The sequence below is a fragment of the Arvicanthis niloticus genome, chromosome 15, assembly GCF_011762505.2.
Source record: "Arvicanthis niloticus isolate mArvNil1 chromosome 15, mArvNil1.pat.X, whole genome shotgun sequence".
Taxonomy (NCBI): Eukaryota; Metazoa; Chordata; class Mammalia; order Rodentia; family Muridae; genus Arvicanthis; species Arvicanthis niloticus.
The window spans coordinates 29,173,430-29,190,350 of NC_047672.1; the positions used below are offsets into that span (position 1 = coordinate 29,173,430).

At 44.3% G+C, this 16,921-nt stretch overlaps 1 protein-coding gene across 4 annotated transcripts in view; it reads right to left on the minus strand.

The window, feature by feature from the left end:
* Lrguk (leucine rich repeats and guanylate kinase domain containing) overlaps positions 1-14,573 on the minus strand; it is a 106,180-nt gene extending 91,607 nt beyond the window's left edge. For all 4 annotated transcript variants that reach the window (XR_013104103.1, XM_034519257.2, XM_076913571.1 and 1 more), the window contains exons 1-4: positions 14,259-14,573; positions 7,122-7,229; positions 4,384-4,465; positions 344-444 (exon numbers count right to left, since the gene is read on the minus strand). Coding sequence is in view for 3 of the 4 variants with exons in the window: in XM_034519257.2 (XP_034375148.1) it covers positions 344-444; positions 4,384-4,465; positions 7,122-7,229; positions 14,259-14,552 (585 nt within the window). In the remaining variant the exon portion in view is untranslated. The remainder of the gene's footprint in view (positions 1-343; positions 445-4,383; positions 4,466-7,121; positions 7,230-14,258) is intronic.
* Positions 14,574-16,921: the final 2,348 nt, after the last annotated feature.

The window sequence follows — 16,921 nt, forward strand, 5'->3', positions numbered from 1 at the left end:
GGCCAGCCTGGTCTACAGAGTGAGTTCCAGGACAGCCAGGACTACACAGAGAAACCCTGTTTTGAAAATAAAAAAAAAAAAAAAAAAAAAAAAAAAGACATATAGCCAAGAGAACAGAAGGCAGCTGTTCTTTGAATATAAATTTTCAGCAAAGCTCTCAAGGACAGTATGTTGATGGAGCATCTTTTGGCAAAGCCAGCGACACAGACACTTGTCTGTCTGTATTCCAGTGCAGACACTCACACCCCTAGTCTGTATCTGCCCTCTCCGTTAGCTCTCTCTACATCGTTCAAGTGTGGTGGCAACCACTTACCAGATGAGATTAGTGTACTGATAAGTATACCTTGAGATTTTGGGGTGGTTTGAAATTGAAGAAGGTAGTCAGCTTGTTCTGAGAAGCATTTAGTTCTAGAAGATATGGCATGCAGCTCACACAAGACAAATCTGGGGACAAAAAAAGGTAAACCAGTAAGACACTAGGAAAAGCCATTAAGCATGTTGCATCAGAACACGTTCAGTTTCTTCCCCAGACAGGATCTCACTGTGTAGCCCAGGCTGGCCTGGAACTCACTGTGTAGACCAGGCTGGCCCAGAACTTAGAGGGATCTGCCTACCTCTGCCTCCCAAGTGCTGGGATCAAAGGTATGCACTACCCACCCAGCCCATATTTCAGCTCAGCCAAATTAAGAAAATCAGGAATGTATGAAGTATTTTTAAATTGTAGAACAGATGAAATCAGGCACATTCAGAATATAGGAGAAGGTAGAGGGTAAGTAAGAGGTAGAGGAACCACAAGGACACACTTCATTCTAATATGTCCTAACAGTATCCAACACAGTAAGAGTGACTTAAAGAATCAGTGATTTCTATTTCTCCCCTAGGCCCTACCCATTCTTTCCATCTCCTGTATCTCTGGGATGCCCGAGCAGCCAATGGCTGCGGCCCCTTGCATGGCCCCGCTTATTTTTCCCACAATCTGCTAACCCCTAAGGGCTTCAAATATTACCAGCCTCACAGGAAGGGATGAGAGACTGTAAAGCCTTAGATAATCCTCTTGATAATTAGCTCCTAAATGACTGAATTAGGTCTTTTCAGAAGATTGGAAATACCACAATTAGGAAGTCTCTGTTGCAAATTCAATTTTGTTGTAGTTGGACTTAATCCTAAGTCTCATTAATTATTCGAGGTGATTTAGATCATTGCTTGTTATTGTGCCTTGACTCTGGATTGGTTCAAAATCACATCTGAGCTCTGCATTTTATCCCAAGCAGAGAGCCCCAAACTTGATGCTAAGAAGAGCACTGCGCTAACGGAGTTTGTATGTAATGGAACTATGAACTCCTGCTGGGAGGCAGCATGCACCATTTTTGTTACAACCCAGGCATTTTGGGCACCAGAATGAAAGAATCCATACAGTACAAGTTCCAGCCTTGTCAGTACAAGAGACTCATCCTCCACCACAAGTTCCAGTCTTGTCAGTACAAGAGACTCATCCTCCACCACAAAGAGGTATGGAGATAGCACCCCCTTTCTCTCTCAGTCTGAAGGACACAACAGACCAGGACAGCTGTGCCAACCACAGGAAAAGCCAGGCCAAGCGGCACAGACAGACACATACAGAGAGGGTGACACTCGAGCTGTGTCTTGGGCAGGGTTGGTAGGAAGTGAGAGATGATGGCTCTGCCATCGTACATGGTACATTCTCTGATAGTTTGAGTGAGAAATAGTCCCCATAGTCTTGGGCATTTGAATGCTTGTTCTCCAGCTGGCAGCTGTTTGGGTGGGGTCAGGAGGTAGGGCTAGCCGTAGGAAGTGTGTTACTGGGGGCAGACGTAGAGGTTTTAAAAGGCACTCATCACCCCCAGTTCACTCTGCTTCCCACCTGAGGGTCCAGATGTGAGCTCTCCTCTCTCAGCTCCCACTGTGGCTGCCATGCCTGCTGCTATGTCTCTGTCCTTATGGACTCTAACCCTCTGGAACCTTAAGTGCAAATAAACTCTCTCTTCTATAAGTTGCTTTGGTCATGGGATGTATCACAGAAACAGAAAGGTAATTAATATGCCTGATCAAGAGTCTTGGAAGCCTAAAAAATCTCACCAACTTCTACTTCACTTCTCTGGATTAAACAATACTGCAGTTGCGAGCATCTCTCAAACAGTTAATACACTGGGATATTAACACATTGGTAGAAGTCAATGGGCCAATCAAGGAAGGTTGCCTGTGGGACAAAACCTATGGGGAAGTCAGATGCTTAACAGTTTATACCTATCAGCCAATCATGTGCCCATTCTGCCCCAGCTGCATGTCTGATAAGAGTGTCTCCATTCTATTAGTTTCCACTGAGCCCCTGAACCCCTGCTGGGCTTCGTCTTTAATTCCAGTCACATGGATATCTGTTTTAGAGTAGAAGCATCAGCTAATATTTAGACAGATATGAGATGGTAAATATATATCATACTCTGTGTGAGACACTCATACAGTCACTCATGTCACTCATACAGACACTCATACAATCACTGTGAGAGAAACAATCCCTGGCTTGCTAACTTCTATGTCATCCCTCTGTGGTGCAGCAACCACTTTGTCCACCAGATGGCAGGAGCACCTTGTGTCTACACCAAGGGTTCTGGACCAGCAGTAGCAGCCTCACCCTCTTACTGCAAATATAAATTCTCAACCCTTACCCAAGTTCTACTGAGTCAGAAACTCCAAGGGTGGGGTTCAACAACCTGTGTGCTAACAGCCCCCACTCTAGCACAAGTGAGTCTCTTGAAAGTTGGAATGTGGTCTACCTCAGGATACCTGTAAGACTGATGTCAGTCCCCCAGAGAAAAACATACTGCAATCCTGACACGTAGCAGACTCTCAGACTCCGGATGAATTAATACAGTGGGCCATGGAGAACCACTGAGGACTGATCTTTGTAGAGAGGAGTGTGTCTTGAGTGACAGGACATGAAGCTAAGCCTCTGGCACTAAGCATTGTCAAAGCCTCCCACAAGGCTGTAATTTCTTATTCAGTAAGCAGGGAAAAACCAACCTTGGAGATGTGGGGTGGATGAGCATAATCAGCCTTGTAGGTGTTGGGTGGGCAGACCACTGCTGACAGTAACAGCTAAAATGCCTGTCTAATGGTTGGATCATCGCATAGTCTGGGATTTGCTTTAAAGTAGCATGGAAGAAGAGGGACAGGGAGGGTTGTGTAGAACAAGATTACTACTTGTTACTGCCGAGCCTCAGTATTCATTCCAGAATTTTCTAAGCTCATATGCATACATGTGTTTGCAATTTCCTAAAATGGGTTTATTAAAACTTGAAAAACAATGCAACAGTCTCTTGAGCAGGGGTATTTGAAAGAGTACAGTGCTTCTCTGCACTCAAGGCCTGAACTTTGATTATCAGAGTCAGCTGGGGGTGGGGGTGGGGGTGGGGGTGGGAACTGCCATGGAGAGACCATTATCAGTAAGCATTAGGGTTTCTGTTAAGGCAAGTGAAAGAACCAAGTAGAAAGATGCTTAGTGGAGAAATCGGGTCAGAAGTAAGTACTCGCTTGTATCTCTAGAATCTAAAGAGAAAAATGTATACTGTTCCATCAGTTACAGGACTCCATTCGTTTAAGTGTGAAGAAGGAACGTCTAATGATAAATATAAGAATGGTGTGGTCAGAAGAGTCAGAAGATGGATGACTCCGGCAAGTCCTGGGCTTAAACATTAAAGATAGGAGGAGCTGGCTAGGGTGGAAATGAAAACGTAAAAGCAAACCAAAAAGGCAGGTGGGGAAAGCTAACCTGGCTGAGCTGATACAGTTGAAGAACAGTGTTGTCTGTCCCTGGAGGGCCTGCTCCTTTCTGAGGGGAGGCCAAAGGGGATGGGCCTGGGAAAGAGCAGAGGGGAGGGGAAGGGAGGGGAGGGGAGGGGAGGGGAGGGGAGGGGAGGGGAGGGGAGGGGAGGGGAGGGGAGGGGAGGGGAGGGGGAAAGACTGCGGAGAAGGAGGGTATGCTGGTCTGGATGTGATGTATGAGAGATGAATTAAAAAAATAAATAAAAGAAAAGGCATCATCAAACAGTCTGCAAGTACTGAAGGTTTTTTGAAGCTGTGAGGCTCCCTGGATGACCGCCATTGTTCCAAACACCAAAGACCTCACTTCTCTCCGCTGGGGGGTGGGGGGAGGTGGGGGGGTGAGGGTGGGTTGTTATTTGTGTCTCTCTCTCTCTCTCTCTCTCTCTCTCTCTCTCTCCATGGACAACAATGAACCAGTATGTAAATTGATCTACAAATCACTTCCATCAAATTCAGTATTATTAAATACATTAAGTTCTGTACACAGCCTGGACATTTTTCCACTAGTTCTGTGATCAATCTTCTCAACTGACAATCACATACCTTCGATTCTGTTTCCCGAAAGATTCAACTTCTGCAGGTGAACATAGCCACACAGAATGCTGATGTCAACCAATTCGCAGTGCTGAGGGGAAAAAGAGGGGGAGGGGCTTGAATATGGCTTCTCCTGTGTTTGTGTGAGCCTTCCTGCAACACCTAGAAACAACACTGATGAAAAGAAATTCAGAATTTCTTTCAAAAGTATAGAAGGGAGAGAGTAAATCCTAAGGGCCACTACTAATGGGATCCCAAAAGGAAGTATTCCTTCAGAGCAAATACTAGTCTGTCGGGCGTGGTGGTGCAGGCTTTTAATCAAGGCAGAGGCAGGTGAATATCTCTGAGTCTGAGGCCAGCCAAGGCTACACAACAAGACCCTGTCTCAAAAGGAAGAAGAAAAAAGAATTTATCAGTGTAAGAAATTAGTGTTATCAGCAAGAACAAACATCGTGAAAAGATAACGATTCTCACGAACCATTAGGGTGGTGTTTGAAATAAAACTTATAGCAATAAGGACCACATTTTCATCTAAACACAGAATAGCAAACGCTGGGAGTTTAAATGAAGTTTTAAGGGGATATCCCACACCGTGAGGATATCTCTAACAACACGTGCTGCAAAGAGAAACACAGAGAGGTGTGCACTGCCAAGCCTGGAGTGACGGAGCACCCTGGGAAGCTGCAGGAGCCGACTCTGTACCTCTGTCCAAAAAGCCATACCAGAAAATGGTACTCTAAAGAAGTTCAGGTGGACTTAGGATGGAAATTTGATGCCTTGGCATAAAGACTTATACTAGTGGTATATGTCATTCTGTCCTAGCAGTAATAAAAACAAAAAACAAGAAAATCAAAATCCAAATGACTCCAAGAGTCATCTGAAAGCACTCCTGTGGGGAGTGATGGTTGCTGCAAGTGGCAAACCAGCACTGAGTGCCCACTGTGTGCATCATCGCGGTGAGGAGAAAACAGGGAGGGGCGGGGCTCTGCCGTGTCTTTAAGAATGTAGGGCTCTGGCAGGAGAGAAGACACCTGTGCAAGTAATTAGAGGAGTCGAATAAATAAAATAATAATAATTCATCATCTTCATCATCATCATGTATAGCCTAAGTAAGATATTGAACCAGAAAGTGTATTCATTGAGACAGGTTTTTGAGGCCAAGTGACTCGACATGTAATATTTCAACAGTAAGGAGGTCAGTGGCAAAATGAGTTAAGCTCCACCCTTCTGGCTGAAATAAGATTAATTTAAGGCAAGGCACTACAAACATAAGTAGGCTACTGGTTGAAATGGACTTTCATGGGACTGTACTGGCAGCCAGGATGACAGCATCTCAATGTCTTACACAGTGCTGTGTGTACAGGGCACTCCCATACGTCACACCTGAGTGCCTGGGACACCCACACAAGGTTAGACACTGCTGGGGATGGTGGAATATAGTCTTCATATGCTGAAGGACACACCATGAAGTCAACACAGGGGATGACACTTCATTAGTCCTTGGGCATTTTATTAGTTAAAATCCAAGGCAGAACAACACCCTTTCAGTCAGGCAGGACGCAACCCAGAAAGCTATAGTGAAATTTCAATCTGCTTTTCTTTAAGTATATGTACAGGTATGGTTGCACATGTGTCTAAGAGGGGTGTGTGTGTGTGTGTGTGTGTGTGTGTGTGTGTTTGTGTGCAGGTAGTGGTCCATGCTTGATATCAGGTGTCTTCCTCACTTGCCTCTCACCTTGAATATTGAAGCTGCATCTCTCACTGAATCTAGAGCTCATGATGTCATCTAAAGCTACCACACCAGCATGACCGGGATCCCAACTCCACCCTTCACATTTACACCTCAAGAACTTTACCCATGAGCCATTACACCAACCCCTTGACTTTTTTTTTTAATGGAAGCAAAAAGAACTAAACTATCTTTCTAGGACTATGAGCAACAGCAGAGAAGCTAACTGTTGGCAGTCAGCTCTTGCAAGCCCTCACAGTCAAAGTGGAGACAAGATTCTGTGCTACTCACAGATGAGGGTTGAAGTCGTAAAAATTGATGGATAACAATAGATTTTTTTTTTTTTTGCTTTAATGATAGGCATCTTTATGAAAATAAAAGACAGCTCAAAGCTACTTACTTCTTGACATACTTCAGGGGGAAATCAATAATACTCTGTTCCCTGGGATTCAGACAGAGTTTAGCTCAGCTTTGGCCGATCAGAGCGAAAATTCTTACAGAGTTTTTGATTGGTTTTACACATCCAGATTCAACCTCCTAGAGAAAGCATTGATTCCTATAATATAGACTACTTAGGATGAAAGAGGGTGCAGAGGAGAATAAAAACAGAAGAATTAGGGGAGCTGACAGTCGGACAGCCAAGGCTCCCTGAAGTCTGCCATTCAAGGGGCACATCTCTCATCACCCATCTCCAGCAAACAGAAGGCCCCGAGCTTTGCCACCGCCACGTGAATGCCAAAGATGAAGGTCATGTGCCCATGTCACCAGCCTACAGTGGTCCTGTCAAACTCATGGATCCATCCATGTCACTGGCCTACAGTGGTCCTGTCAAACTCATGGATCCATCCATGTCACCGGCCTACAGTGGTCCTGTCATACTCATGGATCTGCCCATGTCACCGGCCTACAGTGGTCCTATCATACTCATGGATCTGCCCATGTCACCGGCCTACAGTGGTCCTGTCAAACTCATGGATCTGCCCATGTCACCGGCCTACAGTGGTCCTGTCATACTCACGGATAGATTCAGGTTGAGGTAGACCTGCTCCGTACCACGACCTGACCACCCCAATCCATCGAGAGCCTCGGCCACGTTCTCCTCTCTCAGAATCCCATCATACTCATCCTGCAGAGAGAAAACGGTGGACAAAGAACTTGCATTAGAAAAGGCAACCATCTACCTCGTCCTACCTAGCTTCTGTGGGAGCACTTCCGAAGTCAGCTTGGACTGATATCTTGTGATTAGTCATGAATGAGCATGCCAGAGTCTGTTTTTGTTTTTAAGACATGCGTTATATCTTGACAGGTTCCTCCACTTAGGCATACGTCCTTGAGAGACTGTCCTAGCCTAGAGGAAACAGCCTTAGTCAAACGTAGACACTGTACCATAAACTCACCACATAAGTAAGCATTTGTGGTCATTGTTTAACTTCCACAAATTGGTCATGCTTTGTGTTGTTTGCCTTTAAAAGACACAGGGAGAACACACTTCTGCTGGCATGGTATTTACCAGCAGTCCTCCCATACCTGTCTCTTGCATCTTCTTTCTGCTTTTCCTATAATCACCCTCGTTCCCCAGTCATGGTTCCCACATTGACTGACCAGCACGATCCATTAGGCTTCCAGACAAAAGGCCATGAGTGCAGGAAACACATACATACTATATATAGTTAAGTAAACGTTCACCAAAGTTATACCTTACCGCCACGGACTTCTCAGGTGCCACTTCCATGTGGTGTCCAATGCTGAGAGAACACAGTGGCCATGGAAACATCAGTGTTAGTGGCCCTGTGCAAGAGCTCTGCTATCACCCTGCTAATCCTTCTGATAGCCCTGGGGTAGCATTCTTATCTCCAACTTAAGTAACTAAGGCTTAGAGGTTACCTCGCTCAAAGGGACATGGTGGTATCTGACAGAGCTAGAATGAAATCTCGGTCTGTCTGTGATTCTGCACTGGGCTGCCTGCCCGCACCTCAAACGATGGTTGCATCAAACAAAGGCAATAATAATGTCTTGAAATCTTGCTGAACAAATCAAGTCGGTAGCTCACTTCCTAGTTGCTGATTCTGTAAGATTCATCTAATTTACAAGATGATTTAATGGGTCACTTCCATGAGGAAGCTTGCCCTTGGTCTACAGTCAATGGATAGGCATGTCAGTTCCCCAGGGATGGCAAACAGCAGAGACAACACACCAATCTATGCTGTACATCTCCTGCCTTGAGCTCTGCAATGGCCAGCATGGACATTGACATCAGCAAGATGACAGAAAACGATCACCATGGCAGCCACGCTGACATAAAGTACTTAACCATGACGAGCAAGCATATTAACCATGATGGAAAAACATCCACTCCTTAGCTCTTTATTAACCTGGGAGCCAAAAATGCTGTTTGGGTTGTTGGTCCTGAGGACCTAAGTATATAGACTCATGTTGATGTAAAAAGAGGTTGTCTCCGAGAAATACTGCCTGCATGGAGATAATGCATGTTCCTTAGAGTCCGGCGGGCTCAGTTTGAACCCCACAACCTCTGTCATGTGACTTGGGGGAGGGCAAAGCTTTCTTGGAGCCTCATTTCTCCACCTATAAATAGAAAGTATGTTTTTCTTTAAAGCTGTTCTAGACACACCATCCCTCCAAAGTAGGCTGCGTTTGGTGTATTGATTGTTTTGAGCTGAAGGCACTTGAAAAACTAGCGAACGCAAAGGAGAGACTTTCTCTGAACTGCTTTTATCTACAGAGAGGCAGATCCTTCAAAAGGAACTCGATTGTTATAAATCCCCTCCCCGGGAGTTTCATCAACTGGAGGAGATTGACCCTTATCACAGGAGCAGAGAAAGGCTGACACCATAGTGAGACAAGCTTTGTCACAAGCTCTCATATCTCACATCTGTTCTAAGAGCCTGTCTCTCTTTCCATAAAAGCATCTGCCCCCATCCCTTTAAGCGGCCTACATTCCCTCTCCTCTTCCCCTGTTAGCATGGTGTGCAAACTCTCAAATGTCACATCAAAACTGTTTCCAGATCGGCAGGATGACTGACTCAGTAGGTGGAGGCACTTGCCTCTAAGCTTAAGACCAGAACCCCCATGGCAGAAGGAGAGAGAAAATGCCTATAAGTTGGCTGCCTGACCGCCACATGTGTGGCACACACATGAATAAACAATTGTAATAGAGTTCTTTGACATTTATTTATTTTATGGGTATGAGTGTTTTGCCTGCATGTATGTATATGCTCCATATGCATTCAATGCCCGAGGAGGACAGAAGAAGGTGTTGGAACCCTTAGAATCGGAGTTGTGGATGGCTGTGAGTCACCAGTTGAGTCTTCTGCAAGAGCAACAAGTCCTCTTAACTGCTGAGTCATCTCCCCAGACTCTTTATTTAATACTTCATTTGTAGGATTCACTTGCTTGATTAATTCTATCGGTATGGGTGTTTTGTTTGCATGTATATCTGTGTACCACATACTTATCTGGTGCCTTTGGAAGTCCCCCCACCCCCACCCCACCTCCACCCCAACCCCCGGAAATGGAGTTACAGACAAGATTAGGAGCCACCGTGTAGGCTTTAGAAATCAAACCTGGGTCCTCTGAAAGAGCAGCCAGTGCTCTTAGTCACTGAACCATCTCTCTAGCCTCTCCCCCTGATTGGTGCTGGAAATCTAGCTAACTATTCAGTGCAAGTTAAACCGTGGTTATTGGAGAATCTACAAACACTGATTTACTAACCCAGCATAATCCCTGACAACGATCTATAAACATCTGTCCTTGAATCCACAGAGAAGTGTACTCTTCCCCCCTCAACAAGGAAAACTTTGGTCTGCAACTGATGAACACCACCACAAAAGAAAACCAACCAAACAAACAAACAACTGTAAGAGAAGTTTTTTTTTTTTAAATCTTTTCCTATGATACCCCAATGCATGTAATATTAAAAACCACTACGCGCTCATACCCTTACTCTGGGTTACCCTGCTCATTCTCACTTCATAGTTCCAGCTATGAAAGCCAGGAGATTAGGAAGACCATCATTTCTCTCCTATTCCTTATTTTTAATATTTTAAGGAAAATATTAAAATTAAAGAAACAATGTATAGAAAGCCTTTGGCATGGTGCCTGGAACACATCAAATGTTTGGATAAAAAGTGTTGTGTGCAAATGTCCCACGCTGCTCACAAGTGGAGACACTCATGCTTGTACACAAATGCCTTGTAAAACCTAGGAGGGAGTGGAGTGGAGGGATCCTGCCTTCCTCCCAAACTTCCAGCCTAGGACTCCAGAGGTCATGTGACCTCACCCGACTCCATTTCCTTACTTATTCAGGAAGGCCTGTTTGTCACCATAGCTGTGGACATCAAGTGGGCAAAACTGCCAGCATCTTCTCAGATCCCTAAGCCAAGGCTCTACACAATAAGCTCTTCCTCACTCTGAAGGTTCCTGGAAGAGGTTAGCATACTTTCCCACCAATACGCAAACCAAGTGGTAACTTCTCAGGCCTCTTTCCATTCGTCCTGTTGGAACCCACTTCCATGTTCTGGGGATGTCCTTGCCCTGGCTAAGTGTGATCATACAGCTAGCATGTAGCTCTTCTTCTCCTACATCTCTGGACTGGTTCTTCTCAGATTCTTCTACACCTGCACGTCAGTGAAGTATCTGTTTTCCTATACTGCTATTCTCAGTTCTCCTCCCCTCTCCCCCTTTCCCTTCCTTCCTGGCCTATTTCAAAGACCTAGTGCCATGAAATCCACAGCTTCCCACCTCCGTCATCCCTCTTCTCTGATTTCCAGTCATATGGCTCTTCAACCCAATTCCTTAATATATAGTAATGTTTGTCCCTGATTCCCTTTATGACCCAATATCCCCCACTGTCCATGGTATCTGGCAGTGACAATGACTTTCCTGTCATCCCAGGTCTCTGACACTCAATTAGTGATGGTCTCATCTTAAATATCTTATCTTTAACCTACTTTATATTCCAACCTTAGTCCAGAATCTCCCTGATCCCCTGTAGATATTGCTAGGATACATCCCACCCTCTCATCTAAATGTACCTGCTCGTCAGAGAACTGCTTACAATACCAAGTGAGTGTCCACGCACAGCCCAGAGCCTGGCTCTACTTCAGTTTCAGCTGCCTGTTCTGCTCTTACGAGTAACTCCTCAGTGCAGCTGTTCCTATCTCTGTATATGAAACTCCAGGTGCTGCTTGCTGTCACATCCTCATATGTCACTCTGAGCGCATGGACCATGGATGCCTTCAGTCACATCTTCATCTTCTATTTTAACGGCTGCTATCACTTATTCCATCTGTAACTTCTGAGAGCCTAGTCTATCTAGCAGACAGTATACTGAAAACTTTATGGTAGTCTCTTACTAAATCTGAAGTCTATAACTATCCCAGTGAATAGGCACTGTGACTCCCATTGAGTTACTGGTATTGGCAAAGGGAGGTTTTTATGCACCAAATTTTGGGTCAAGATACAGTCAAAGAGTGCTTCCTAGTAAGCAATTGTTCAGTAAATGTTGTTCAATAAGGTTAAAATCACTCCTCGGGCTACAGGTAGCGATTAGAAACATCTGAATTACTGTTTTTAGTATCGGGAGTCTATTATGCTAAATATTTAATTTTTCACTACACTTTTTATTTGTATATGTGTTTGTGTACATTTACACATACCACAGCACACGTGTGGACGTCATAGGACAACTCTGGGGAGTCCAGTCTCTTCTTCCACTCTGTGGATCAAGGGGATTGGACTCAGGTCATGAAGCCTGGCAGCAAGCATCTTTATATGAAAAGCCATCTCACTGGCCCTATGTTAAACATTCCATGGACCATGGATATATATATATATATATATATATATATATATATATATATATATGTGTGTGTGTGTGTGTATACACACATATATGTGTGTATATATACATATACATATAGACATATATACATATATATACACACATATATACATATATATACATATACATATATACATATATATATGTATATGTATATATATACATATATATGTGTGTGTATATATATGAGATAGATTTAGTTATCTTATGAGACAGAATGGATACTCATGCCCATATTTTGAGTTCTAGACAAGCCAAACAACTTATTCAGAATCTTGGTACTAACAAAAGGTTAGCCCGAGTCTCAAGCTAGCCTGAGTCTCAGCCACAAGCCTTTAGTCCCCAAGGCCATGCGCCAAACAGCTAGTCTCAACTGCTTCCCTTAAATTCACTAGGGCTTCTGGAGTTTGAAGCAGGCTGCATTGCTGCTTATGGCCACATTATTACAGGGTAAGATACGGGAAATAAATCAGTCAACATGAACGTACAGTTCTTTACAGCTTTTCCGTTCATTCCACATTTTAAAACTTAATACCATGAAAAGGCAGTATCAATATATAGAATATAACTGGAGAAAATAAACTTTTTCTCAACATAGTCTCCAAACCAGAAAGGGGCAGCCAGTTGGATGGACCCCTTCTAACGGCTTGTTAATGGCATAAGGAAGACAGATTAATGATGTCACTAATGAACCTATATCCAAGGAGCCTGCACTAATTAGAATCATAAAGTATGCCGGTGGTTCATTTGTGAATTCCTCTGGGGTAGAAGGTGGTGGAAACCACACAAACATTTCAAAGGAGCACAAACATGGCTACAGTTTGTGGTAGTCGCTGCTGAAGGCAGCAAAATTAACCAACAAAGGGAGAATAAAATAAATGACGGTCTTTTTGGTTAAATTTGTTATCACCATCGTCATCATCATCATTGTTGTGTTTTTTAAGGCAGGGTCTCACTGTGTGGTTCTATCAACATTTCTAGCTAATCAGGAACTGGGTATGTAGACCAGGCTAACCTCTAACTCATGACAATCTTCCTATTTCTGCCTCTCAGTGCAAGGAGTGTAGGTAAGAACAACATTGCCAGCACACTGTTATAACCAACTTCAAGCAGCATTAGAATGGAACTAGCCCACGAAGAAAGTCGGGGAAAAGGAAAAACAAAATGGGGGGGCGGGGGCGGGGGGGATCGGTCAAATATTCCAAGTGCAGGAAAGGGCTTTAGAGACAAGAGCCCAAGGAAAGGACGGTCAGAAGTGGAGTAACGGGAAGTCACAGGATGGGGAATTAGAAAGAAGGCAAACCAGGAAACATGTTTTGACCTCGGGGAGAAAGTGGCTCGGAAATGATGCCTGTGTGTGAAGAAGCTGAAGCTATCTGTATGCTGAAGGGAAAGAAGGGGGAGGCCAATATAAAAGCAAGAACTGAAATCAAGAAACATGTTGGTTCTGTGTAGCTAAAACAAAGAGAAAAGCCTAATTGTCCATGAGAGGGAAACGAATCAATCTACGACTTTGAAAAAGAACAATGAATAAAGCCAACAGATGCGAGTAAGGGAATGCGCAGTGGAGAGGAAGAGGAGGGGATGAGGAAGGACAGTCGGCGTGTGGGAACACAGTCAAGTGCTGAACACAAGTGGAATCAGGAGATCAGGAAACAGTCTGTAGAAAAGTAGTTAAGAGTGTTGGGAACACTCCCCATAAGCCAACCGCTCTCCTGAGGGTGAGCTGGCTCTCTCTGATCATGCTACGGCTCCCTTCTTAACCAGAAACCGTGGGAGTGCTTAAATAGGCACTTAAATACCCCTAGCAGAAGTAACATAAAACTTAAAAGTTATTTCTTCTTCAACAGAGCATTTGGATTTTTTTTTTTCACCCTGGAAGAAGGAAGAAGATGAATGGTCCATAACTGGGAATAGTGCAGAAGTACTTCAGTTTGGAGAGACCAATGCTCGCTTATTTTGTCAATGCATAATTTTGAAAGCATTAAACCCATACTGATACACCGATTTTGTTTTTCATAATAACAGTGTGTAATCTGACACATAAGAAACCATAAAAACAAAGGAAGACATTTGGAGAGTTCCAACCCTCTCCTCTAAGACAGGGGGGTGAAAGACACCAGAAGTGGGGGAACAGAAATAAGTAGCAAAGAAAAGCCTTTGCCCTCTGGCCCGAAAGGAGTGGGCTGAACTCAGGGCTGGAGAGTCCAGAAGCAAGCTGCCACTGAGCCAGCCAGGCTGGGCGGCTGGAGGGAGCCCGAGCTTGGGTGGGGGTTGAGGGGGAGGGAGGCACACCTCCAAATTCTGCATTTCGGACTCCTGTGACTCTTCGGATTCTCCTTCCTCCTGCTCCTCTTCTTGATCTGCTTCTGCCTCGTGAGAGCGGTGAATAAGCTGGTGGAGAAGGTAAGAGGAGGCGCTTCTGAAAGTCCCTTTTGATCTCAGTCCCATGGGAAAAGTAGGCCATCGTCTCTGACGTTCTTTTTCTGTGAGCGACAGTATCGCCTGGGCTACAATGCGAGAGGCGCCCAAGCCCCGCCGGAAACGGGTCCCTTTCCATCTCGAGGGATGTCTCTCGAAGGACGCCATCTTGTTTATACACGTTGCCTAGGAGACTGACGTTTTTGGTCCGTGGCGCTGCAAAGAACTTTGGGGGTTGTAGTCCCAAGCTTCCGTACTTGCGCAGTCTGTCAAGATCTCTGTAGTTGACTTTTGCAGTCCTCTGCTGCTGCTTTTATTTTCCTCTTTACGTTCAGTCGTTAGTTTTGTTCCTTTTGCTTGTATTTTTCATCCCTTTTCTCCGCCCACTTTCTTTGTCTCCTGCTGCCTTTCCTTCTTACAACTTGTTCATCTCACATTTGATAACATTCACACAAGCATCTCCAGTCTGGCTTCATTCACACTATCGAACTTTGGAAGGGTTTGACATCCCTAATTCTGTCGGTCGGAAAGCTAGTAAAGATAAAATAAATGCACAGTGCCGTGGGAGGAGATGAGGCCGTAACATAGATGATTGAGAAGACCCGATTCCTCTCCTTTTCATTTCATCGAAGATAATGAAGAGAAACTACCAAAGGATTTTTTTGAGAGCTCATTTGCAGTTAATTTACATACCGGTCCAACTCTAAGTCTGGTCCTTGGGGAGAAAAATAGCACTGGGACGGAAGGGGCAGATTGGGGAAGGGAAGGAAGAAAGGAGAAGAGAGGAGTGAGGAGAATGAATCAAACTGACATTGTAGTGTATCTGAATGCCTCTGAAGAGTTGTTAGTATGCCATAAATAATTGTATTAGTCAAGTGACCTGCATCGGTAATTATTTTCATCCTGCTGAATAGTTTTCTCAAATGTTTTTCTTGCAGGATTAGAAAACAAGGGTTTATGCTAGTGTGATTTTATGAAACCCAAATCCTACAGCACTGAGCTCCACAAAGTGACACTCCACTTTGTGTGGCAGAACAAGGGGTTGGGGAGTTAGCTCAGAGGTAGAGCAAGCACGAGGCCCTGGAGTCGGTTCTCAGCTCTGAAAAAAAAGAAAGAAAGAAGGAGAGAAAGAGGGGGGGAGAGAGGGAGAGAGGAAGAGAGAGAAGAGAGAAAAGAAGCAGAACGAGAACTGTAGTAACTATTATTGTCATAGTCGTAACAATACAGATCCTCACAGGGAAGTTGTCCTCATCCTCTGGCTGTACTGGGCCATTTCTCCATGCTTCAGTGACAGCCGTTACAAATACAAAATGATCCTGTCAATGGCTGTCAGGGGAAAAGGAGAAAAAATTCATATGGACACCATCCATTGACTATTATCTTTCTTTGTGCTTGAGGGACCATTAAAACTGACATAAAGCTTTTAGAATTACCTTCCTTCATTATCTTGCTGCTCATAACTGGAAAGGGCGCAATGAAAGTATCTCTCTGTGAGGTTTGCCTTGCTTCTTATTTCTTTCCTAGTGGGTACCAGTTCTGACGAGGGATTTCTCTCCAATTTCATTGCCTTAGGGTCTGGCTCCACCTACTAGGAAGAAGACTAGAGTGTTTGTTCTGCTCTTGCAGAAATTATAAAATTGCAAACCCTATGAGTGTCTTCAATAACTTAATCGGCATTTTTAGCAGAGGGAACGTTGCCAATGGCAATCTACTGAGAAAAACATTTGATGTTAGAGTTAGGATCTGTCAAAGAATAATTTCCAACATGTTTGCTCTACAAAGACTAGAGTGAAACACACGGGAAAAATTATTTGTTGGAGTTGGTACCGGGCACTGTGTGTTCAGATGCTTGCTCTGTGTCCCAAGGTCACATTTCAGTCTGGACATGGGCATTGTATTGACCAATGTGCTGTAAAGAATGTTCCCCAATCTCTGCTTAGACAATAAAAAGCTAGAGCCTAAGACTGGAGAGGAGAGAGAAGAAGGCAGAACTTGAGATTGAGTAGGGAGTCTCAGGTAGGGACCAGGAGAAGAAAAAGGTAGAGGAAGAGGAGGTCACCATGAAGCAGGATGGACTGTGATCACATGGCCAAGAGACACTCGCCCTGAGGACACACACGAAACAGAGCAGGACTCAGTTGGCAAGCAGTGGAATAGTCATCTGGTTATTAATAGCCTCGCTGGGTTGTTATAGTCTCAGACCCTGTCCAGTTTAGGTTTGTAGCTTGTTAATGAATTATGATGTTTTTCTGTTGTTTACTCGAGAGCTAAATGGAAAGGAGTGTGGCAGAAGCAGTCCCCCATAAAATGACATCAATAATTATTCAAGTCAATCAGTGAAGGAATGTTAAAGATGGCGGCCTTGTTCAGAATCCATAAGATAAGGAATTGTGATGTAGGTTTGCTAAGTTGGAGACTGTCAGAAATAACTTTGAGGTCCCAAAGACAGACAGAGCCCATCACTGAAGCATCTCAACAAGGGAAAATGTTACTCTTGTTCAGGAGCGTGAGTTAGAAAGAATGAAGGCACAAAGACA